The sequence below is a fragment of the Rattus norvegicus genome, chromosome 1 (assembly GCF_021556685.1).
Source record: "Rattus norvegicus strain SHRSP/BbbUtx chromosome 1, alternate assembly SHRSP_T2T, whole genome shotgun sequence".
NCBI lineage: Eukaryota > Metazoa > Chordata > Mammalia > Rodentia > Muridae > Rattus > Rattus norvegicus.
The window spans coordinates 271650258-271676768 of NC_141534.1; the positions used below are offsets into that span (position 1 = coordinate 271650258).

At 44.3% G+C, this 26511-nt stretch overlaps 1 protein-coding gene and 1 non-coding gene across 3 annotated transcripts in view; one reads left to right on the forward strand and one right to left on the reverse strand.

The window, feature by feature from the left end:
* The window catches only part of Shtn1 (shootin 1), a 103901-nt gene extending 87436 nt beyond the window's left edge, over window positions 1–16465 (reverse strand). For both annotated transcript variants that reach the window (NM_001303537.1, NM_001079705.4), the window contains 2 exon segments: window positions 536–588; window positions 16290–16465. In NM_001303537.1, coding sequence (NP_001290466.1) covers window positions 536–588; window positions 16290–16347 — 111 coding nt within the window. In that variant the 5' untranslated portion in view covers window positions 16348–16465.
* A 9550-nt stretch (window positions 16466–26015) lies between these two features.
* On the forward strand, window positions 26016–26157 carry LOC120100404 (small nucleolar RNA SNORA48). Its single transcript, XR_015655919.1, has one exon. It is a non-coding gene; the product is annotated as a small nucleolar RNA SNORA48 (small nucleolar RNA).
* Window positions 26158–26511: the final 354 nt, after the last annotated feature.

Below are 26511 nucleotides of genomic sequence, written 5' to 3' on the forward strand. Positions count from 1 at the left end.
GGGTCAGCGTACAAAGAGAAATGGAATTCGTTTATTGAATAGCTCAAAACAGAACTTGCAGATCCTGTGAAAATATTTGTCGTGCTCCCTCTACAGTCACGTTGTGTGTTTATTATTCCCTCTGTAGTCACGATGCGTGCTTCTCACTCACACAGATAACAGAAGCAAACACGCAAGAAAGGTGTATGGAGGCGGTTAGCTCAACACTGATCCCTAGCTCCCTCCAGCATCCCGAGTCTGACCATTGGAGGAAAGTACAATCCGTGAGCACTTGCATGGCCTGGCCTGGCTGGCGCCTTGCTACACACTTAGCTGCGCCCCCAATCTCCCTACTGTAGCAAGTCTGCTATTCTTTACCATCTGGAGCCTGGAGTTGATATTAGCTTGAAACACACATGCGAGAGAAAAGAAAAGGGGGTCGGGGGGGCTGGGGGACCCTCTCTCATTCACGTTTAACTGAAATTGGTGGCTGAACAATGCGCTGTGCCGCCTAGACATTCACACTTGTAAGAAAAGGGAGGGGTACTGTACGAACCGTCTCCTTTGTTTTCTGGTTCTCTGCTCGAAGGTCTTCATATTCGCCTATGGCTGAAAGAAAGAGAGAGAGAAAAAAAAAAGCAACATTACAAGTCTCGAAAGTCCACTGTGGGAAAACATGTGACCTCAGCTGAACCCCCAGTGACTGTTCCTTAAGTTTGGGGGAGTGGAAGGGCTATCAAAGACCTGCTTTCACGTCTCAGATGTGAGCCCACCACACTAGGCCACCGGGAAGACCCAGAAGTGACCACCGAAAAGCCCTCTTGATGCTCGGCACTTTCCTATGAAGCAGTCAAGCCCCTGCAGTCCTCGCAGACGCTGTTCCTGCGGCACTCACACCAGAAGTATACTCAGAAAATAAAGTTGGCTTGCACGCTCCACCCCACATCGCTTGTCTACGTTATTCAGAGTTGAGTGTTCATGCGACGGCCGTCTGGCTGAGGGTATCTGCTTCCAGGCGACATGGGCAATGGGCCCTGCCAGGCCAGAACCCTGCACTCTTCATTTTGGTAAAGTGGGAACATGAATTCCCTAAGAGTTGAGACTACGAAGCTTGAACCCATGACCTAAGACTGACAGTGAGCAGAGCCTCTGGGGCCAGCCTAGTCCACCAGGCACTGGGCAAGACTGACACAGAGAGCTAGGAAATCACTGGGCTACACATTCACCTTTGTTAAAAAAAAAAAAAAATTTAACTGGGATTTACCTTTTAAAAGTAGCTCGGATTTCTTTTAAAAAACATGTCCTGCTTTATTATTATTTTTATTATCATTATTAATCTGAAGATAGAAATAAAAACCTGAAGTCAATAACTTCAATGGCATCGCAGATGGTCTCCAGGCATGGTGACACAAGCCTGTAATTCCATCATTAGGAAGATCCAGGCAGGACGATCCACCCTGGCCTACAACAACCTGGTGTCAACCTTCCCTCCCACCTAAAAATAAAAAGAACATCCCAGATAACCCGGCCATCAGCTCTAGAAATGTATGCTTACCACATGCGCAGAGAATGCCCCAGCCACATGGTAAGAGACAAGCTTCACTCCCTCCAGCAATGACCCACAGGACTTGGGACACATGCTGCTACAGCAATGCTCAAACCGCACTGCAGAAGCCATATACCCACCCACACGACGCTCCGAGAATTAGGCCACTGGTGAAGCAGCTCTAGACATACTGTAAGATAGAGGCCTTTAGAAAACTATGACACCTTCAGCGGGAAGGACTTGATGAAGCACAAAATGAAGTCCTCCAAGCCTGGGTTCCTCATCAGCGCTCACCGCGCCCATCCCAACAACTGAGTATGAGCTAGATTGCCCTAGGACCTAGAAAATCATCGAAATGTGTCTCCCTTTAGCAAAAGCTAAGGAAGAGAATCCTAAAAAAGCTAAGGAAGAGATGGATGCCGTTGGATAGAGGCTTAATGCCATGACCCCAAACATCACTGCTGTACCTAATATTGCCTCAACAACATGGAGATAAAAAGATCTTATTGGGAGGCTTTGACTCCATAACTTAGCATTTGAACGTATCTGCAGAGTCAGGTAGGTGGCTCTCCTGGCAGCACAGGCACAACAAATTCAGCTGGAACCCCTAGGATCCACAGAAGGATGGGCACAGAAGCAGCACACATCTCTAACCCTGTATTCCTGCAGAGACAGGAGACTCCCTGGGAGCCTGAGGGACAGCTAGCTAAGCTGGCACATGTCTAACCAGGTAGACGGTGGGGACCGACACCCAAGGTTTTCCCCATAATGTTATGTTCAACTGCTCTATGTACCTGAATTCATTCACATATACATCATACCCACACACAATTTAAAAATCAAAATTGGGGACAGTGAAATGGCCCACAGAGGAAAAGTACTTTGCCACCAAGCCTGAGTTCAATCCCAAGTTGAAAGAACCATGAAAGAACCAACAAGTGCGTGCGCACGCACACACACACACACACACACACACACACACACACACACACTCTCTCTCTCTCTCTCACATACACACACACACACACTAATTTTACACTATTATTAGTGACCCACTTTACAGACAGACACATAAGCAATAGTGGCTTATAAAACTATAATTTCATACTGACATTAAGAAATAAGGTTTTTTTTTCCTATTTACAACATCAAATAATGTCTTAGAAAGCTTTTCTAAACTATTCACATCGTGTGCCCATTATACTGCCTACAGACTCGGACAAAACATGGTAAACTCCTAATTGCTGGCTCTTATTAAAAGTGTTAATTAAGAACTCTTCACTTATCGTACTTTAATAGAAACCACAGAAAAGATGCTTTCTTATAACCATGTAAGACTATAACAACAACAACAAAAAAAGCAGGTGCTTAAGGGAAAATACAGACATAGTTTAATGACCTTGGTCACAGTTGGGAGTAATGGGGGATGAGGCACAGGTGGAAATAAAAATGTTTATTTCTTTGAAGTTAAGAAACAAAGCTCACTCCCCAAACAGTGTTCGTGCACACACACAAGTGCATACACAGGAACATGTATCATCCTGGTAGAGGAGTAACCCATCATCATCAATGAAGTGACCTTCGTTACTTGGGTAGTGCATTTTTAGAGAGAGAGAGAGAGAGAGAGAGTGTGTGTGTGTGTGTGTCTGTGCAAATGAGTGCAGTTTCCCGCAGAGGCCAGAGGGGGTACTATGTCACCTTAGGGGTGGTTGTAAGCCACCTGATGTGGGTGCTGGAAACCAAACTCAGGTCCTCCATGACATCAGCAAAGGCCATTACCTCAGAGCCATTTCTGCAGCTTGATCAACTACTTCTTTTTTTTTTTTTTTTTTTTTTGGCTCTTTTTTTCGGAGCTGGGGACTGAACCCAGGGCCTTGCGCTTCCTAGGCAAGCGCTCTACCACTGAGCTAAATCCCCAACCCCGATCAACTACTTCTTTAATGGCTTGTTAAGAGGCTTCACAGAAAGCCTTTTTTTATCGCTTCAGAACTGGCTAGCGGCTTGAAACGTTTAAAATAAGTGTGCACAGCTCAATTTGGCAGAAGGAGTCTTTTTGAAGCAATGGCTCAAACAAATGTGATGAGTGCCTTCCTATAGGAAGAGCCTCACAGCGTGGAAAGACTTCACACCTCGGTTTACCAGCCCCATGAATGCCACTGTGCCAGACAAGACAGTCATTAAATGAGCACATACTGGCTGGGAACACCCCTGTGCAAGTCGGTCCAGCTCACTGAACCTCGCCTTCCTGGTATATGAACTTAGTAATCTTATCCCGGGGAGTAAATGATTTAGTGTGCACAACACAAGAATGCCCTAGCTTTCAAGCTTACTTTTGCACCCCACATCTTGTCCCCAAAAATGGCTGGCTGAAAAAAAAATCCCTGAAAACGGGAGACTACTATCCTCCACCAAGTAAGAGAGGTGAGGCAAGCTAATTCGATAGAAACCCTTTGTTGTGAAGAATCCTGGCAAGAGTGTGGAAGCATGCCTGAGAACCAGACTTTTCAATCCTAGAAGCACACTTGAGCCAACCGGGGAGCTTGGCAATCACGGGGCCCCGAACCCTCTCCCACCCCAGGCTGATTTACCAAGTCCGAGGTGGAGTTTGGGCATCTTTACTGTTATGTTTTTAAAGAAGTGAGCTCCCTAATGTGCAGTCGGTGTGAGGAATGACCGCTTAACAGTATGACCTAGACAGAAAGGGGGGATGCTGGAGAAAACAAGGAGAATGTTGAGCAGAGCATGTGCTCCGAGAATCATGCTGGTTTTCCATTTTCTAAACCCTTAATGCTGAAGGAAGCCATTTCTTCCAAAGCCGCAAATACAACACAGGCGGCCCAGGAAGAAACTAGGTAGTCATAGCTGTCTCAGAAACGTGACAACTCAACTTCCTAATGATTAGCTGCCACACCACCCTCGGACAAGGTCAACAACCATCACAGCTACCCCAGAACTGCCTGCTTTAGCCCTCTAGATCCAGCAAGCCTCTGGGGACCAGGCAGGCCATTTACCCTACCCCTCTATAGCACTGTTCCCAGATCAGAGCTTTCAACAACGCTTTCTGTAACTGCACGGTCCAGCATGGCAGCCCTTAGCCACCAGCAGCTACTTGAGTTTTAATCAATTATAATAAAGTGTAAAGGTTGTGCATTAGCCACATCGGACAGGTAGCCACTGGGTACCACACTGGACATAGAATCTCACCAACACATCATCAGCTTCCATGGGCTAATACTGTTCTTGGCATCTCTGTTTGGATGCCCCATGAGCAACTCTGATCTGCTATAATTGTGAACTTAGTACTTCCCCTTCATAGAAACCTCCTGTGGCCTGTATTCAGAGTTTCCTACTATTCGTCCAGCATCAAACTACTCCTTGGAAGACCGCCCTAACTACCTTCCAGCCCATCAAACTCCTCCAATCTGTGAGGAGTGCCTCACCTACATGTTCTTCCTCAGCAGCCAGCATCAGAGCCCCTAATCAGACTTTCCACGATGACACCTGCTGATTTACCTCTAGTGCCCTTCCATTCCCAGTTGATTCTTGTTCTTTTTATCCATTGAAATTTTATTTTCCTACTTAAAAATCTCCAAAGGCTTTACCATGGCTTTCTTAAACCCCAGTCTTCTTCCTACTACTCAGCCCTCCCCTGTGTCTCTGGGAAAGTTTTCTGCTGTGGTAATCTCCCCAGCCTCTCCCTTTGCAACAGCAACTCAGCTGTCATTTCTCCTATGGAGCTCTTCTTGTATGTCTTGGGCAAAACCAGCACTTACATCTAATATGCTTACTCATTAGAGGCTAAGCATCCTGAATACCAGTCTAGGGTGTGGAAAGTCCAACTCTGAAACCTTTTCCAGGGCACAGTTCCAGACTTTGGAGCATTTGAGACAACATTTCTCAATCAGGGATGCTTAAATGGTAAAGACTACATAAATATTCCAAAATCCAAAAGGAGCTAAGGTGAGAGATCCTAAACCCGTTCCTCTGCTCAAATCCTGGTGCATAACATGACGCATGTCTGTCTGCACGCATTTCTATCTGCGTGCGTGTTTGTCTATCTGCCTCTTCTCCTCAACTCAATTGTCTGTGCCCTGCCTTATGCCAGCAGAATACAGGCACAGAGCCTAGGCCTAAGCAGAGGAAATAAACAAAAAGGTTCAGACAGAGATACTGTGTGTGAACTAAACGAGTCAATATCAACATCTGCACTTTAGACGTGAAGACGCAGATGCAAAGGGGAATCAAGTCAGGAGCAGGAACTGAAGGCAGAGCCGGTCCTGACTCCCAGAGTCAGTCACGGCAGCTGATATTGCTAAGAGTTACTGTGCGTAAGCTGACAGCAACTAGATAGCCTTGCAGGGCAATCCGTGTTTATTCCTGCATCCAGTAAACTTTGCACTGAGGAGGAAGGCTGAACAGCCAAGCACTCTCCTCACCACCCAGGGTCTCTCACACCTAGACGCAATAAAAAAAAAATGAAGCCTTAAAGAATAATCAAGGGGTTGGGGATTTAGCTCAATGGTAGAGCGCTTGCCTAGCAAGCACAAGGCCCTGGGTTCGGTCCCCAGCTCCGAAAGAAAAAAAAAAAGAATAATCAAATGTATCTAGAAAGAAAAAGCACCACGTCACCATTTCCTGACATTTCCTAATGCAGGTTCATACGCATGGGCTGAGTCTCAGACTCAGGGAGCCTTGAAATCTTACTAATGGGAGTTGAGGACTAGTCATAAAGGAGTTGCTCAATTAGGACAGGGTCCCCTTCTGTTCACGTCCCAGTGGATCCTCCACTTAGAGCGAGAGTTGAGAGGGAATCCATTTATACATCGCCTGTTAATTAAATCATTATAAAAGCGAGGGGGGGGGGGTGAAACCACTGGGAAAGCTGATGAAAAAAAAAAAAAAACAAAACAAAGGTGACAGATTTCCTATCAGAAAAGAAATTATGGTAAACCTGAGCTTCGTCAATGCCAGGTGAAGCACAGTTCAGTGCTAATAAAGAATAATGCTGAAGAAGTATTCTCAACAAACCACATAAACGGCTTCAAATTAAAATCAAGAAGACAGGAAACTGAATAGCTTCATAGCTACATATATATATTATGTATAAGCATATGGTACATCTATATTAATATATACCCTGTGTGTGTGTGAGTGTGTGTGTGTGTGTGTGTGTGTGTGTGTGTGTGTGTGTGTGTCTGGTGTCTTGCCTAGCAGGTAGGCTTGTCTGTCACACATTCTCCATAACAACAACAAAAAGCAAATGAACGGCACAGCAACAATCTTCTTGATCCACTAGAGAATTGAGGTCACAGGGCAAGCCCCACCCCGCCGGCCACTGGAGACAAGGACAGAACAGAGGAATACACCTTATCACTGTGAACGCCTACAAGAAACCCCTGCTGCTAGAGAATTATTATCCAGACAGGAAGATCTAGGCTGTATTTGTCCAAGTGCTTGGTTTGTATAGGTTTGAGTTTAAAATGCTCTGGGATTAGGGAGGTGGAAAGGCAGGTTAGGTAGGGAAAGTGTTTTTTTTGTTTGTTTGTTTGTTTGTTTGTCGTTCTAGACTGCTAAGAGGTTCCTGCTATTTTCAATGAATGATGAAACAGCCGCTCTACAAATGCTGCTCAGAGAGTCTGTTCCTGGCTTTGTTCATTTTTTGCTTTTAGTTTTAGTTTTGTGTGCATGTGAGCATGTGCATGTGCATGTGCTCGTGTGTTTGTGTGTGCGTGTGTGTGTGTGTGTGTGTGTGTGTGTGTGTGTGTGTGTGTGTGCGCGCATGTGCATGTGTGATGAAGCAAGGTCTTTTACTATATACTCCTGGCTGCTGTGGAGCTCACTATGTAGCCCAGGCTGTCCTCAAACTCACAGTTAATCTGCCTGTCTCTGCCTCCCCGTCCTGGGATTAAAGGTGTGGCCACCAGGCCCAGGTTGCCACTCTACTCTTAAAACCTGATCTCAAGAGAAAATACTTTACCAGAGCCTAACAGACTGTAGGAGGGAAATACCTCCACCTCACACCCCCCACCCCATGTTCTTCCTGCTCCCCTGAGGGTCAGGAGTGGGGTGTATGATACAAAAACAAAACTGAGAACTTGTGAGATCACAGCCCTTGGCAGGTTTACTAACTCCCAATCCCAGGGCAATGATGTAGTCACAGAACATAGAGACAGCCATGCCTTATCACCACAAATGTTCACAGCAGATTTACTAATCACTTAAAAGTTTAGGAGCACCCAAGGTGTTCTTCCATAAGTGAATAAATAAACAATAAACAACTTGTGGTACATCCATGCAGTGGAGCATCATTCAGTGAAGAGACGGACACTACCAAGCCACAAAAAGACCTACGTACTGCTAAGTGACAGAGTCAATTTGGATGGCCACATCCATGGCATGATTCCAACTACATTCTGGATCTGTGGTAGTCAGCAGGAGAGACATGGGCAATGAGCGGCTAGAATATATTGGGATCAGGGATCAGGGAAACTATTCTGTGTGGCACCGGTAGTGGTGGGTACAGTCATGTACTATTTAGATCCTCTATGAAAAGTGAACGCTGGCCCAGCAAGATGGACCAGCTCCTAAAGGTGTCTGGCGACATGAGTTTGATCCCCAGAACCCAGGTAAAGGTGAAAATAGAGATCCAAATCCACCAAACTGTCCTCTGACCTCCACGTGTACTCCACAGCACACACATACCCACACTTCATACACACATGGACTTAGACATATATAAGCATATATACACACACCATAAAAATATTTCTTTTAGAAAAAAGTGTACCCTATTGTAAACTATGGACATTGGTCAACATTGATGCATTAATGTTTACTTAAATAATGAAGTCTAAAGCACAACAAGGTTCAAGATTCACATCCTTTTTAGATCTCTCAAATCTATCTCGAATTTTTCTTGTACCCCATAATGTATAAAGTTATTTGTAAGTTTAAAAACAGTTTTTTTCTACAGCTACACGAATACAGAAATGTATATAAGAATGTAAGCAACAGTATCATTTCAGTAAATTTGAATTTTATACACTTTAGCTATAAAGCTAGGGAAATAGCTCAGTGGGTAAGCATGCTTACAGCAGGAAGACATGAGTTCAAATCCCCAGAACCTATGAAAAAAAAAAAAAAGCCAAGTCTGGTCACACACATCCTTCTAACCCAGTGAGGGTTGACCAATGTCCATAGTTTACAGTAGGGTACACTTTTTTCTAAAAGAAATATTTTTATGGTGTGTGCGTATATGCGTATATATGTCTATGTGCATGTGTGTATGAAGTGTGGGTACGTGTGTGCCATGGAGTACACGTGGAGGTCAGAGGACAACTTGGTGGATTTGAATCTCTATTTTCACTGTGAGGGTATAAGCAGAGACACGAGGATCTCTGGAGCTTGTTAGCCACTACCCTAGTAGTGTGCTCTATTCTCCAGTCTCAAGAGAATAGAGCAGAGTTATAGATCAGGATACATCTCTGTCCTCTGCATGTGCCCCTGCACACACACACACACACACACACACACACACACCTACAAAATATAACTATACACCTGTAGCTACATGTACACCTACCTACACACCTGCATTTATACACACCTGTGCACATACACCTACACACCTGCACATATATACCTACACACCTGCAGCTACAAACACACCCAAACATAAACACAGACATCTGCACACAGACACCTGCATAACTACATCTATATATACATCTATACAATATACCTACACACTTCCATCTACAAAAACACACACACAATATACTCACACAGCTGCAAACATACACAACTACACACACGCACACCTGCATATGCATACCTGCATGCACATACACACACACAAAATTTAGATACATAAAAAAACCACAAAGGCAGCAGGCGATTTGCTCTAGGATCGATCACCATGAACACTCAGATCCCAAAATGCGTTTTGTAGTTGGTTATTGTCACTCAACAACTGTTGTTGTCAATTCTACTGTGGGAAAGGCAGAGGCAGGAGAGCCACAGCAGATATGAAGTCAACCTGGTCTTCACACTGAGTACTGGTCTAGCCTAGTTTATAGTGTAAGACCCTGTTATCAGAGAAAGAAAGAACAAGAGGAAATGATAGGGGAGGAAGAGGAAAGGGGAAAGAGAGGGGGAGAGGGAAGGAGAGAGGGGGAAGAGAGAGAGAGAGAGAGAGAGAGAGAGAGAGAGAGAGAGAACGAACACAAAATGACCTGCTATCTTCTTATAACCAGCAATTATCCTCCTGCATCCTTTGTCATCTCTAGATTACTTAGAGCACCCAGTTCAACGTGAAGTCTACATAATACATAAAACATCTAGATTAATTAAAGCACCTAATTCAGTGTGAAGTCTACGCAACGTGGTTACATTATATCTGGAGTGCTTAGAGCACCTGATTCAGTGTGAAGTCTATGCAACGTGGTTACATTATATCTAGATTACTTAAAACACCCAGTTCAGTGTGAAGTCTATGTAACAGATATTACATATAGGTTACTTAGAGCACCCAGTTCTGTGTGAGGTCTATGCAACGTGGTTACATTATATCTAGATTACTTAAAACACCCAGTTCAGTGTGAAGTCTATGTAACAGATATTACATATAGATTACTTAGAGCACCCAATTCTGTGTGAGGTCTATGCAATAGTCATTATATTACATTATTCAAGACAAATTATATGGAAAAGTATCTGTACATGCTCATTTTTCAAGTATTTTCTATTTAAATTTCTATATTATTACTTTCATGTGCACGGAAGTTTAGCTTGCATGTGTGTATGTGCACTGGATTTGTGCCTGATGCCCACAGAAGCCAGACAACAACATCGGATATTTTCAGTCGGAAGTTGATTGTATTGATGAATACATGTGAACTCCATGGAGACTGTAGGCAAATAAACAGAGTGCCTACGTACCCCCTCAATGCATTTTGCTCTAAAATTTGTTAAAATTTTGTGTTATGGACACACTTGATAAGGCAAAGCCCACTTTTATTCAGATTCCCTTAGTTTGATCTTCGTCTTTTTTTGTATCCTAGTATCTTGCTAAGATATCTCACTCCATTTAAATGTGCTATATCCTTAGGCACTGCTCCTCCCTACTTTTATGACCTTGACAAGTTCCTCTTGGTATAGTAAGTATTTTTGGTTTGGAAGTTTGGATTGTTTCATTTGGGTTCATCCTTCCTTCCTTCCTTTCTTTCTTTCTTTCTTTCTTTCTTTCTTTCTTTCTTTCTTTCTTTCTTTCTTTCTTTCTTTTTCTTTGGTCAGTAAGATGAGAGGGATACAGTCTCAAGTAGCCCCGGCTTGCCTCAAAGTCACTCTGTAGCTGAGGTTGACTCTGGCCCTGTATGACCCTTTGACATGGCCACACCCAGATTGCTGCCTTTCCCTAGGTGGACACCAGGCAGTTTTATGGAATCCGATGTTTTCCTTAAGAGTACATGAGACTTCAAGATTTTTAAGGAAAATCCGGAGATGTCATTTTTTATCATATCCTGTACTCATCAATTTGCCACACACAGCGCTTTGTGTTCTGCGTTAAATAATTATCTTGCTTGCTTTTAATTGTTCCAGCTTTGGCCAGTGGACAACTCTCCCAGTGGCTCCTGCGACTCTTGGACACAGTCCTACCATGTGAGCTATTTAGTTGGAGCACTTCCTTAGGTTTGGGAACTAAAGCCTGTTCTGGGCTCATCTGGCATATTTGGGTATCCCGAAAACCAGTCATCTCTTGGGGACTGACCCTGTTTCTTTTATCAGAGGGCATTATTAGCACCCTTGTTCTGAATAAATAAATAAATAAATAAATAAATAAATAAATAAATAAATTCAGAATATATACTTTCTATATACACCTATTTCTACATGTAACAATCTATGTCTACCATAAGCTAATACAAATTGATATACATGCCTTTAATTCTAGTCCATTACCAAAAGCTTTATTTTCAATAGGAAAAAGTCTCGGCTCTCCCAAGGTCATGGTATATACAATACCCCCTTCTCTTTAGAGAGATAGTTAAAGATAACACAGATTGGGAAACAACAGGTTGGAAGAAAAACAATGCTATACATTTCACTTTTAGTTTAATATTTTATAAACAAAAGCAGGATCCCATTCCCTGGGAGTGTTAATGGAGAGGGGAGCTCTGAGCAGCAGCCATGGCTCCAGTCCTGGGGGGGTGGAAGGGGGGGCTCTGATCTCCAGCCCCTGAAGGTCCATCTCCTGAGGGCCTAGTAGCCCACTCCTCAGCAGAACTCACAGATCTGGGAGTAAACTATGATCTTAATAGCCACCTGGTGACTCAAAAACAGGCAACTCTTGGACCATACTTGGAAAACATCACTAAATAACCAAGTTTATGAATTAAGCCAAGGCGTCCATGCCGCTTCCAAATGTCTTCTGCTGGGGGACTCTGGGTATATCTCCCAGTGCAGGACCTCAGCTTCACTTACACATGCAGCCGACCATGAGAACTAAATAAATACCCCCTTAGACTTCTCCCCCAGAAGCCAAAGGAACCTGGGAAAAGGCACTCAAGCGTCACCATCTTGCTCTAGGAAGAAGCTGAACCTTAAGAAGCAGCTCTGTGTTAACCAACCACCTGTACTGGGATGTGGTGATGCGAGCCTACGGGCTTGTATTACAGTCCCAGAACTTGGAAGGGAAAGTTCAGGGTTGTCATCTGCTACACAGGCTCTGAGGCCTACATGAAAATAAAAACCTTACCGTAGAACAATTGTTTGAAGTAATATTTACCCAAGCCATAGCTTTCGGTTCTTGTGGTCATCAGTCCTTTCTGAGAGTGTTGTTATTAGGGTGAAGGGTGGTTCAGTGGTGGAATCCTCACCTAACATATTTAAAGGTTTAGATCCAATCCCTAGCCCTGAGAAGGAAGAAAGGGAAGAGGCAAAGAGGGAAGGAAGGAAGGAAGAGATGGAAAAAAGGCACAACCATACTGTGAAATGACAACCTCACATCACCAAGTTCCAAACAGCACTACCTTGCTACGTTGACCAGTCTAATAGGTACCTGCTGTTTGGATCAGGCCCTTCAAAGCTGGTGGCCCATTCTGCTTTGCACAACATTGGTAATCCATAGAGTGAGTGTGTGTGTGTGTGTGTGTGTGTGTGTGTGTGTGTGTGTGTGTGTGTGTTGTGTGGAGGACTCTCCTCAAGCTGCTCCCTGACCAAAAGACCAGCACCCATGACCCATATAAGCCAATCAGACACACTTCCTAGATTTAAATATTGTCTCCAGAGCCAGAAGTCATCACCATCAGGGACCAGGTCTTATCCGCTGGTCTCGGCTGCCTAGCCCCGTGCCTGGCTATGAATATTCAGTGTGTGCATGTTGAATGAATCACCCAGAAAGCCATGCACCTTCAACAAACGCTGAGCTAAGTCTATCATTTTCCAAAAGAATTCTACAGAGAGAGAAAATTGTACGATGTTTTGTAAGGGAAATGTCCACTTTGATAGCTGGGAAATATGCATGGGAAATAGTATCCCAAGTTGCCATTTCTCCATGCATTAACAACGTCAATCAGCCCAATAAAATAAAAGCCTGAGGGGGGGGGGGAGACAAAAGGAGAATTACCTCATTACCTCAGCATCTGCTAGAACATAAAAAAAAATCACACACTGGCTAATTTTTTTTTAAGGGACATAATATAACTTTCTAGAAAGACATAATATACCTAATTATAGCATTCAGTAGACAGGAACATACAATGTTGTGGAGTAATTCAGAAGTGGGTGTGACTTATAAGACACAGAGCCCGGGGAATGGTGCACATAAATTAGAGATTGCGCATATGCGTATTATGACAGGCTCCGTCATTGCATTTCACAACGTTTGTCAAGCACGTTGTTCTCAACACTGAAGGCTCCCACTAGAGAAGGCTGTTGTCAGCTCTGCGGTACACACAGCAGCCTCCCTCCTGAACACCCTTCCTGAGGAATGGGTTCGAGTTTTAGACTTAAAACTCATCAAGGGGGCAACCGCATGAGGAGACTGAAATGGCCAATAAATAGGTGAAGATTCAAACTTCACTAGTAGCCAGGGCAATGCACATTTTAAAGGAGGACCGTTGCCAGTTCCGATGCCAAAAATTCAGGCTGTCCAGCTGATGACAACTGTCAGCCAGTGTTAACTATCGTTATGAGGAGGAGGGCTTTGCTAGGAGAACAGAAACTGGCACAGTTATCAACAGAGGGGTGCTTCGTACTGAATGACATAACATCATAACATGCATGCCACCAAATCCAACAGTCCATTCCTAGGAACCCATCTTAGAAACAGTAATAGTCTATTGACTTGCTCGCCTCTTTAATCAATGACTGTCTACCAGACGAGAAACTTCCTAAGAGCCAGGATGATCTGTCTAGAACTGGGGCCTCATGCATGGTTAAGTAACCAGTAGTTGTTAAAGAAGCAAAACACCAACATGTTAGCGGTGAACAAGGGAAACAACATCCAACCAAAAAATGTTCTTCTTGTTCACATTAAATTGGGAGATTGAAATTATGATCCACCATGGAAACAGCCCACCATCACCATAAAAGACTACCATAATACTGGTGTACCCAAGGACCATAATACTGGTGTACCCAAGGACCATAATACTGGTGTACCCAAGGACCATAATACTGGTGTACCCAAGGACCATAATACTGGTGTACCCAAGGACCATAATACTGGTGTACCCAAGGACCATAATACTGGTGTACCCAAGGACCATAATACTGGTGTACCCAAGGACCATAATACTGGTGTACCCAAGGACCATAAGACTGGTGTATCCAAAGACTATAATACTGGTGTACCCACGGACCATAATACTGGTGTACCCAAGGACCATAATACTGGTGTGCCCAAGGACCATAATACTGGTGTGCCCAAGGACCATAATACTGGTGTACCCAAAGACCTTAATACTGGTGTGCCCAAGGACCTTGTTGCTATGTTTACACATCATATCCCTACTTCCTAGCTAATTCGGCAGGTAAAACAGCCATTAAACACTCTTAAATAAGTCTTTAACACAGTCTGGTTTTAAGACACGAACATCTGAACAAACAATGCCTATGTGACCAGACAATGCCAAAAGAACTCTCAAGAAACACAAACTTAAGCTCAATTACTCCTCGCATGCCCTTCATCGGGAAGATGGAACCCTTTGGAAATACCGAGGCCACGCATTTGCTTTCAAATACAACACAACAGAAAGAGCTAGACCCTTTGGAACCCTCCCTTTGTCAAACATCAGTCCAGCAAAGGGGCCGAGAAGATGCATGTGGATGTGGTCACTGTTAGTGCACTCTGAGGATTACAATAACAGTAATAATAATAATAATAATAATAATAATAATAATAATAATAATAGGAAATAAAAATTTTATTTTGTGTTATAGTCATTTGCAAAATGACCGTCCATCAAAAGATCTGGTATTAACTAATATGGAAAGTTTCACAAGTCCAGAGTAGTGAATCAGGTCTTCAGGAGTGAGACACAGGAAAGTGTTATTAAAAGTTAATTCTAGTGAATGCAATTCTCCATAAAAATACTTGAGGGATTCCAAATAAGGCATTCTGTCCATCCACTGAGTCACAGGTGCAACAACGTGGGCTGACTTCAGGCTAATTGTGGATGAGAGGGGGAAAGAAAGCAATTAACACCCATTCCGGGTTTCTAGATGCCACCCAGGGAAAAGTGCTACATCCATTTCAGCGAGGTTAGGTAACTCCCCTGAGGTCACACAGTACCGGACTGCTGAGACCTCTCCGCAGAAGTGTATGGCTGATGGATCTGAAGAACAGCAAGCATCTCTAGTTCTTGTAGGACCTCTTAAGCCATCTGGCTTAGTCACAAGACCCAACGATGGGCAGACACCAACTTCCTGGAGAGCCGAGTCAAGAAGAGGGAAAGGACCATCATGCAGGGCCTTTCCAGTGTCAGCAAGTCCCACAGCAAAGTGCATGACCTGCACACTTTTACTTCCCAAACCAGGGCAGTTCCTCTTTCTTGACCCGTATTCTCAAACCACCCTTTGATCATGATCGTTGTTAATTGTGATTTTTTTAAAAGTGTGTCGGGTTAACTGTCTCTAGGATCTTGCTTTGTTCACAAATGTGCTGATGACAATCATTAGCTACCAAGCAGTAGAAAGAAGCATGCAAAACGGCCTGGCTTTCCAGCTCCAGCTTCCCCTCCCTCATTAAGCCCCACACAGGCAGGGTGTCGACTCACTGACTAATAAATTGCTAAAAATGGGAAGTGATGAGAACGCGTCGGTGACCCCGAAAAATTCCATCTGGGTGGAAAAAAAAGGAACTAGACCGAACCCAAAAGAAGGGAAAGCTGCAGGCCCAGAAACACCAAAGTGTGCAAGGGTGGGGCCTCAGCTAGGAGCTAGGTCAGCTGAGCGACTACCCCGAGCCCAGCGATCCTGCCCTTCTCGCTACTCCCGCGTGGACTTGGGTGCGTGCCGTGACCCTGTCCACGCCCGACGCGTGTCCCTTCGCCCTGGTCGCGCGCCCTACTCCTGCGGGGCGTGGGATCCCACTGCGGGAAGACCCTGCAGCTCCTCCGCCCAGGGCGCTGCATGGCGCGTGGAGCTGCGAGGTGACCACGGCGGCCTCACGGTCCCCGGCCGCGGCCGGCACCTGCGGCTGCACCCAAAGCTGTCCCGCCTGAGGCCGCTGCCCCGCACCTGTGCCAGCCGGCCCACCTACCTTGTTCCTTCAAGCTGGTGATGAGCTGCAGCTGCTTCTCCTCGTCCGAGCTGTTCATTTTGGCGGGTGGGGCTGGGGATAAAAGGCAAGGAGGGAGAGGCGAGGGGGACACGGGGGAGGGGGAGCAGAAAGCAAGATGCCGGTGGCGCGGCGTGCGGCTGCACTACCCGGAAGTTGGGATCGCTCCCGCTCCTCCTCCTCCTCCTGGCGCGCCGCACGCGGTGAGATCATCCCACGCACCTACTCGCGGGCCCCGGCCGCCCCACCTGCGGCGGGCGGGCCTGGGCGCCGAGCCCGGGAGGGGCGTGGGCCGCTGGAGGCGGGTCAGGTGTCGGGGCCCTGGGGCGCCTGCGATCCTCCCTGTGGTAAGCGGCCCTACTAAGGCCGCTGCTGCGCCCAGTTTCCCACCCGGAGGCGCGCACCAAGAAGACTAACCCCGGGTTCCCGGGGTTCCACCCCAGAGCTGGACAGCGGATCTGAGCAGGACCGGTCAGACCCCAGAGCATCAGGTTCCTGTCCCAGCTCTCACGCACTGCTCTCTGGAGCCAGGGCTGGAAAACCCACTGTTCTACACCAAGCACCTGCCCACCGAGCGAGTGCATGTTGCGGGCTGTCTCTCTAATTGAGTCACCGCACAGTCTTGGGGAGGTAAAGGGGAGGTGATTGGGGCGTGGTAGTATGGTCTCAGTTCCAGAGCGTGTGAAGAGGCTGTGTCAGAACCTGGGCCCTGCCTCACGTGCCTCACCAGGCCTGAAGATCATCTGGTTCCGGTGGGAGGATCTTCCATCTTGGGGGAGGCTGGCACTGCACTCTGAATGCCCAAGGTCACTTTGTTGCATGGCAGGAGCCTAGTGTGAAAGGACGGACGGAACACAGTCCTTGCCCCTCTGAAGGACCCTCGGTGGTGTTTACACCCAACTCTGGGGTAGACCCCGGGCAAACACATCCAGGAAGGCGTGCTTTCTCCAACTCTAGTTCTACTAACATTTGCTTGAATCTCCCGCGCTCTGGAATCAGTCTAAAGAATGGAAATAATAATGCGTACTCTTTTAGAATTTAAAAAATTGAACAGGGAGAAGAATTTGACCACAACATCAAATCCAGACTAAAGAATAGAAGTGTTTGTCTAGCATGCACTAAGGCCCCACAATCCATCGGTCCACCTCCAATAAGGTGGACCGGATGGCTAGGTATGCTGCCTGCTTTGCGCCGAGGGACTTTTGTTTTTATGATTACAGGCGTTATGGTTGCTAATTACAAGCTGAGAAAAGCACGTTTCTTTATTCCAATCATTAAGCACTCAAGATAAATCCAGGTTAAGTAAGCCTTCTGCACATTCTTCGTCTTCTTCATCATCTCTAAACTCAGGTAGAACACTAGTGCAGGACTTTATTCTTCATGCCACAGTTTAGGCAACTCGGCTGGTAGTGGCCCTGGCCAGAAGATGGAGACGTGTTTGATATTCCCATAGATCCTGTTAACAGTACCTTTCTGGTACCCGTTATACATAGCACCTCGTGATGACCTTTGAAAAATTGGAAACGGCTTTTCCCTTTTAATAAATGGCAATGCCACATTTTAGAATGCATAGTTTAATTGGCCGGGTGGTCTGAGGTGGCAATGTGGATTTCTAAATAAAAAAGAATGAAAAATGGAATTTTATGAAATTTATTTCAGTGTGGGGATGGATTTTGCTATTCGGTCCTTCCTGTAATGTTTCATAAGACTGTTCAAAAAGAATATTTTTCAATCAGCTACAGTGATGATCATAAAGATTGGTATAGGCTCAGGACACCCAGGACCACGTTCTCTGCACAAAGACAAAGGGCAGGGACTAAGAGACAAAGACAGGAGATAGAGGATGAGGGAGAAAGGGAAGGGATCAGGGGAGAGGGAGAAGGGGTATTTGCCCCAGAGAGACAAAGGACGGACAGACTCTGGATAGGAGTCAGGTATGGCCCATAGGAAAATGGTGGTTTATAAAGGTAAAAGGGAAACCCTGTGTTAGGATGAGGTGTTTAATTTTAATTGGGCATGTTAATTAGGTGAGCCAAAGGGGTTTTCGATTATTGGACTTCGATACTTAGATACCTGAACCTTGATCGGCAGCCTCAAGAGGAGGAAGTGGCCAAATAAGGGAATATCTCTAGATGGTTATCTTTAGGAATGTAAATGTAATTCAATGGTTTTTAGCAAGACAGAAGGACTGAAGGAGAAGAGTAAGATCTCCCAGAGCCATGCTTGACATGCCCAGGCTAGCTACAGTCCCTTCAGTGATCCCAAAAGATAACCGATTGGTCTTCCATTGGCTGCCATTTTAGTCCTCAGACTTGAAAGGTAGGAGATCTGAGAGTTTTTAAGCCAACTGCTAAACGTGACCATGTGAGGATGGGCTGCCACCAGGTGTTTCGTGAAATGAATGATAATTTTTTTCCAAACACACACACACACACACACACACACACACACGCACACACACACACAGGAGATTCGAGTGACCAACAATAGCTACCTATCTCTTGTAGGGCAGCCATGTAGGGCAGCCATGGAACTTGTTAGAGCCAGGGGACCAGCCTTTGACCAAACCCAAGGAACTAGAAGTATCTTCTCCAGCTCCACCACATGAAAGCAGGATGCCCCCTTGATGTTTAGATTGGTTTACAAATGCCCTCTCTTTTAAATGGCTAATAGAGTTGTCAGCTCCAAGGACCGGGTATGATGTTTGGGGAGTTTGAGAGTCTCAAACTGAAATGTTTTGGCCTCACACTGAATCTGTAGCTCATTGAAATGAATCCCATGTATCCTCTTTGAATTAAAATAGCCACCTGGAAAACGATGCCCTATTATCCTGAGGGCACGCGATGAATTATTAGGCTGCCTATTAGATTTACTTCTTGGAATACAGAGCTTCTGTTACAATGACTTATTTATATGACATGAATATTGATAGAAAGGATAGAGCTATATAATTAGTTTTTGTTCTGCTTAATAATACATATGGGGATTTGTGTTTCATTGTGTTGATGCTGTTAGTAACCATCAAACAACATCAAATTTAAAACATCTTAAAATGTGTGTATTTACATATATGAGGCCAGGAGGTACCTCCTAAAGATGAACTAAAAGACTTGTAACAAACATGGGATTGTGGCTGTCTCTAGGGATAGAACGCAGAAAAACTGACTCAAGGGAAAGAGATCAAAGCACAGTGAGGCTATTTAGTACTTGTTTGCTTTTTGGTAATTACAATGTATGTAATCTTCTGGACTCTGCAGATAAAATTGTGAAGTAGAGATTTGTCCTCTTTGACCCATTCATTCTGTGTTAGGGAGTCAATCCTTAAAGACTGGCCTGCAGGGTTTTTTTTTTTTTTTTAACCATAAAGTTAACAATGTTATAAAAATGGTAACATTTGAATATTACTTGGCAGTGCAAAGAAACAAAGTTGTGATACATGACCCACTGTGGGCAAACTTTGAAAAGCTTTTCCTAAGTGCAAGAAGGCAGTCAGAAAAACCTAACTAGTGCGTGATTGCCTTTATATAAAATGCTCACAACAAGCAAACACATAAAGAAAGTTGATTAATGATTTGTATAGAACTGGGGATAAAGAGGAGGAAAAAGTAGGGAATGGCTCCTGACAGGCATGTGCATTAACTAAACTAAACTAAATATCTTGTATTTCAGATTGCATAACTATGGATAGCCTCAAAACTAGAATAGTACATTCCACCCATTTAGTAAACTCTTTGATCGTTTTCATCGGTGACGCTGTATACCTTGTTAGCATCCAGGGTTTGATGGCAGGTGAAATACAGTTCAATAAAGCTGTTAATTTTTAAGATTTGTTTTATTTTTGATGATATGTATACTGTGGGGGGGACACGTGTGTTTGCAGGTGACCTGGGACCCATGATGGTATCAGATCCCCTGGAACTAGAGTTACAGGTGATTGTGAGCCACCCAAAGTAGGTGCTGGGAAATGAACCCAGGTCTTCTACAGGAGCGGAAAGAGCTCTTAACCATTAGGACATCTATCTTTGCAGCCCCACGTTTCTGTTTTGTTTTGTTTTTAAAGATTCATAGAGCCAGCTGTATTGTCACACACCTGCAACTCCAGGATCTGGGAGGCAGAGAGGCAGTTTTATCAGCGTTAAACTCCAGGCCAGCTTGAGTTACATATTTCTCACCCAGCCAGAAATACAAAGAAACACCCTGTTCCAAAACAGGATAGATGTGGTGGTACAGACCTTTAAATTTCAGCACTTGGGAGGCAGAGATAGACAGAGCTCCCTGAGTTCAAGGCCAGGCTGGTTGCACAGAGAATGTCAGAAATACATAAAGAGATGCTCTCTGTCTCTGTCTCTGTCTCTCTGTCTCTCTGTCTCTGTCTCTATCTCTGTCTCTCTGTCTCTCTCTCTTTCTCTCTCTCTGTCTCTCTCTCTCTCTCTCTCTATATATATATATATATATATATATATACATATTCAAAATCAACAATTTCCAGAGGAAGAAAACTTATACTAAACAGCACTTCATGTATGCTTGATCTATCTCAGTTTAATATCTATTCTACATCATTCCAGCATATCAATGAATAATTAGCAATTCTTGAATTCTTGGTTGTGCTGTTATTAGTACATTTCTATTTATAAATGATCCTGTCTGGATTATATGGACCACATCTGGGCATATCACAGTTCCAGTGCTAAACTAAATATGACATTCATATCTTCAAAGTAACCAAAGAAGGCTGACTGAGGGTATGGCGGTCTCACAGGCACCTGCTCGGTGCATGCGTGCATCCTGATTGGCTCCCCAGTAGTCCTCCCTCCTTTCCCCTCCAGTTAACAAAGGCAGAAGACATGCTGCATATGCTTTTAACAGCACTGGGGAATGAGAAGCTTTGGTGTAAATCTAGCAAAGTTTCTGGAAGGCCTGGATGCTATAAAGTGCAAAGCATTGATGAGAGCAAAGATTTAAATGAATAGCTATACCATGTTCATGAACTAGAACACTCCAAAATGTCCATTCCCCTAATTTGTTCTGTAGATTTCACGCAATCACTGCCTGAAATATTCTTGAGTCTATAAAGATCAATCAGCTAATTCCAAAATTTAAGCCAAATCCAAAAGAGCTGGAAAAGTCAAGACAATTCTGAAAAAAAAAAAAAAAACCAACAACAACAAAAAAAACCCCAGAACATTTCCAAAACTAACTGTAAAGCTATGGAAACCAAGGCAACGTAGGATAGGCAGAAAGAAGGATACACTAGACCAACACTGAACACAGTGAACATCCCAGAAGAATATTCTGTGAAAATAGTTGAGCTGTTTTCAAAGTTACTCAAAAGCAATATTCAGAAGGGGCATGGGATGGCCCAGTAAATAAAGTGCTTACTCTGTGTAAGCATGAATACTTAAGTTCTAATCCTCAGCTCCCACCTAAAAGCCAGGGACTGGAATACCATGTCTGTAACATCAACACGGGTTGGTGGAAACAGGTAGATCCCTAGATCTCACTGACAGCCAGTTAGTCAGTAGGTGGACTTCAGGGGTCAGTGAGAGGCTGTCTCAAAACAAGAAAGTAATAAAGTGGAAAGCAACGGACGAAAAAAAACCACAGGTATCAGCCCCTACCTCCAAACCCATGCACACATGCAAGTGCACACACACACACACACACACACACACACACACACACACGCACACACACACACAAAGAGAGAGAGATACACACTGACACACACAGAGATACACACTCACACACACACACTGACACACACACACAACTGACACACATAGACAAGTACACACATGCCACACACGCAGTAAACTTTTTAAGAGCAACTGAATGAGAAAAGGCTGTAGCCTTTTCAACAAATGGCACTAGAACATGGGGAAACTCACATGCAAAACCAGCAAGCGTCAACATCAGCTCTGTAGATGAGGAAAGAACTGATCTATAACACCAAAAATAAGGGCTGATGAGATGGCAAGCTACGCAAGCCCAGTGGCCCAAACTCAGTTCTCAGATCCTAGTTAGCTTTCCTGTTGCCAAGATAAACATCCATGAAGGCAGCTGGGGAAGGAAGGAGTTTACCTGATGTAGACTTCCAGCCTCCATCCACCACGGAGGGAGCCAAGGCAAAACCTGAAGCAGAGAGAGCATGGGATTCATTTGCTGGTGTGTGTGCCCATGGCTTGCTCAGCCTTCTTTCCATATAGCCCAGGATCACCTGCCCAGGGCTGGAAACACCCACAGTGGACTGGGACCCCCTCCATCAGTCATTAATCAAGAAATTATCCCACAGGCTGGCTTACAGGCCGATGCAATGGAGGAAATTCCCCCATAGAGAGTCCTTCCTCCAGATGACTCGTTAGTGTCAAACAACAGCAACAACAACAGCAGCAACAGAACTAAGCAGCACACCCTGGAACCCAGTAGAGGAGGAAGGCCAGAACCGTTCTAACCTCTACATGTGCATGTACACACACATAAACACACACACTTCCACACATAAATATACACATATAAACCTCACATAAACACAAACACGCACACATAAACACACACACATATATACACATAAGTGCAAACATGTAAACACACATATAAACACACACATAAAGAAACGCATACACACATATATACACATACACATAAACACACATGCACACACATAAAGAGACACACACATATACATATATACATATAAAAACACATATACACACAAAAACACATGTACATACATACATACATACATGCATACATACACACAAACACACATGCATACCATGTATGCAGTGGCTGATTTTGTGGCTCACCTTGATACAAACTGGAGTCATCATAAAGGAAGGAGCCTCATGAGGAAATGTCTTCATGAGATTCAGTGGTAAGGTGCTTTTCAATTAGTGATCAAGGAAGGAGGACCCAGCCCTTTGTGGTTGGTGCCATCCCTGGGCAGGTGGTTCTAGATGCTATAAGAAAGCAGGGGAACAAGCCAGTAAGCAGCACCCTCCATGACCTCTGCACCAGCCCCTGCCTCCAGGTTCCTGCCCTGCTTGAATTCCTGTCCTGACTTACCCTGATGATGAATACCAATATGGAAATATAAGCAAATAAACCCATTCCTCCCCAACTTGCTCTTTAATCATGGTGTTTCTTTGAATCAATAGAAACCCTAAGACAATGTACTCACACAAATTTGATACTTTTTAAAGTTAAACCTCAAAACAGTGAAACTTAAAAAAAAAAACTTTTAAAAAGAAATGAAAATCTGTATAATCTTAGGTCCAAGAATTTTGTGGCTCCCAAAATATTATTAATGTGTGTGTGTGTGTGTGTGTGTGTGTGTGTGTGTGTGTAGTTTAGGTTTGATCAAGATTAAAGGCAATAGAAGCTTGCAGAGACTTGTCATGTATTAGAAAATATTTAGAAGTCACATACTTGGTGATGAAATATCTGTACCTTAAATATAGAAGAAACCTCTCAAAACTCAACAATTTTTAAAACAAATTTATTCACTTACAAAAAATTATTAACAGGTTCCTTGCTCCCCTTAAATTCATTTGTTTAAAATTGTGGTGTGGAACATTGAACCCAGGGTCTCATGTATAACAGGCAGCCATCTAGCACTGAGTGATGTCACCGGACCCCTAAAAGCTTTTACAAATTTCCTTTTCATTTGCTTCTAAGCTTCTGTGTGTTATATGTGCACGTGTATGTGTGATGTCACATAACTGTGCATCATGGAGCCATGGGAAGATGTCTAGTGGGCTGCCTATTACTCTCTCCTTTATTCCCTTGAGACAGGGTCTTCCTCAGCCATTCTTCTGCCTCTGCACCCAGTTCTGGGGTTAAAAGCAAGTGTGTCTTTGTCCAACTTCCTACATGGGTGCTGGGATCTGAACACAAGTCCTCGTACTGGTGCACTAAGTGCTTTTACCCCCTGAGTCAAGTCCCTGGATCCCAGCAAGAAAGCAACAGTGAAATATTACAAGTCCATTAGAATGGCTAAATTTAAACAAGAATGAACTAAGTGCACACAGGAAGCAGAGCAACAGGAATTCTGAATTGTTGGAGTAATTTAAAAGCACAGACACTTTGGGAAACAACTTAGCAGTTCTTTGTTAAATTACACATATATTTCCCCTATAAGCCAGCAGACTCATGCCTACATACTTGCCAAAGTGAACAAAAAATGAATGTTCACAGAAAAACTTACATGTAAATGTTTCCAAAGCTTTATTCCTAATCATTAGTGACTGGAAATAAAATGTCCCTCAACAGGTGAATGAATAAATGCATTGTGGCATAGCCACAGAATGGAATGTGTGAATATGTTCATCATAAAAAAGACTGAACTACTGATGTGTGGAAAGTGTGAATAACTGTGTTTGTGTGTGTATGTGTGGGGGCATGCATGTACATGCATGTGTGTATTTCTGCATTGTGTATGCTTGTGCATGTGTATGTGTGCATGCATATGTGTTTGTGTGTGCCTCTGTGTGTATATTTGTGCATGTATGTGCATGTGAGTGTGTGTATTTGTGAATGTGTGTGTGGATGTGTATGCATGCATGTGTGTTTGTGTGTGCAGGCATGTGCACACCTCTGCGTGCATGCATGTGTATGTGTGCATGTATTTGTGCATGCATGTGCCCTGTGCCATGTGCCTGTGTGTGTATTATGTGCATGCCCATGTGTGAGGGTCAGATGCTGCTGCTGATATCACCTCTCACTCAGTCTGGAGCTCATCTTCTCAAATAGATTGACTGTCTAAGCTCCTAGGATCTTCTCTCAGGTTACAGAAGACTTACTGCTGCACCCAGCTTTTTTATGAGCACTGGGGAACCAAACTCAGATCCCTACACTGTACAGGAAACACTTTATACACTCCCATCTCCACAGCCCCAAACACACAGGTTTGAAATGTACTTCACTAAGCTCAACAACCCAGACTGGCTCAACTTTATGCAGCATCCTGGAAAAAATCCAAAACTTCAGACTGAGAAACAGCCTATAAATTGTTCCCTTGGTGCTGAGGCAGAGGAAGAGGCAGGCCACAAAGGGGCTGTATTGCAGACTTTTGTTCTGTTTAGCCAGGGTTGCACTGTGCAACCCTGACTTACCTGGAACTCTTTATGATAACCAGACTGGTCTCAGGTTCAAGATCTGCCTATTTCTGCTTCCTAAATGCTGGGGTTGAAGGCATGGGCTACCATACCCAGCTACAGTGGAGAAGTTTAGGGTGATAGATAAATGGCTGTATATACTGGGCAAAATCCAAGGGCAAGAGTACCAACAAAAATGGACTTTATCAAATAGAAATTTAATTTAAAAACATTCAGTGGTGATAGAGAAATCCCAGAAAGGAATGCATAAAATAACCACAAGTCCCAAATATATTGATAATGCATCACGTTACGGTGTTAAAGGGGATACTAGAGAGATGACTCCGCCATTAAGAGCACTTGCTGCTTTTCCAGAGTACCTAGGTTCTGTTCCCAGCACCCACACGGCAGTTCACAACTATCTGTAACTCCAGTTCCAGGAGATCTGAAATCCTCTTCGGGAATCCACGGCATATACATAGTGCACAGACATACATGCAGGCAAAGCATTCATGCCCATGAAATGAAATAATCAAATAAAAGTAAAAATAAAACAAGGGAAGCGACAAAAAAGACTTGATCTAAGTAACTCAGAATAACAATATTTTGACCCCCCTGAGAACGGGCGAAGAGTCACCTTGTTAATGGTGGTGTTCTTCTATCGTCACGGGCAGCGCAGATGGCAGCCGTTGTTCATCCTAGCCTGACGCCTGGCTTGGTAGCCAATGCCGTTTTATGCCTAGGACTCATAAAAATCAAATAAATCAAATCAAAGACACACACCACAAGAGGAGGAAGATACACAGAGATCTGGGGATTCCATGCCAACCATAGACTCGCCGTCCAACACATGGCACAGGCAGGCCGTAGACACCCACTTCCCGCCACTCCATGATGCGTGCGTGGATGTAGGATGTTGCCCAGGGGCGTGGCCAGCCTACAGTGGGAGCCACCACGATGTGGGAGTATATGGTGGTCAGATGGGAGAGAAAGAGAAATGGAGCATTTTGAGTTTCATGAGGAGAGGTGGAACTGGAGACTTGGGGTGGAGAGGAGTGACCTGTTGTGAGTGGTCAACTCCATTACCTGGGGCCATGGTGAGGTCC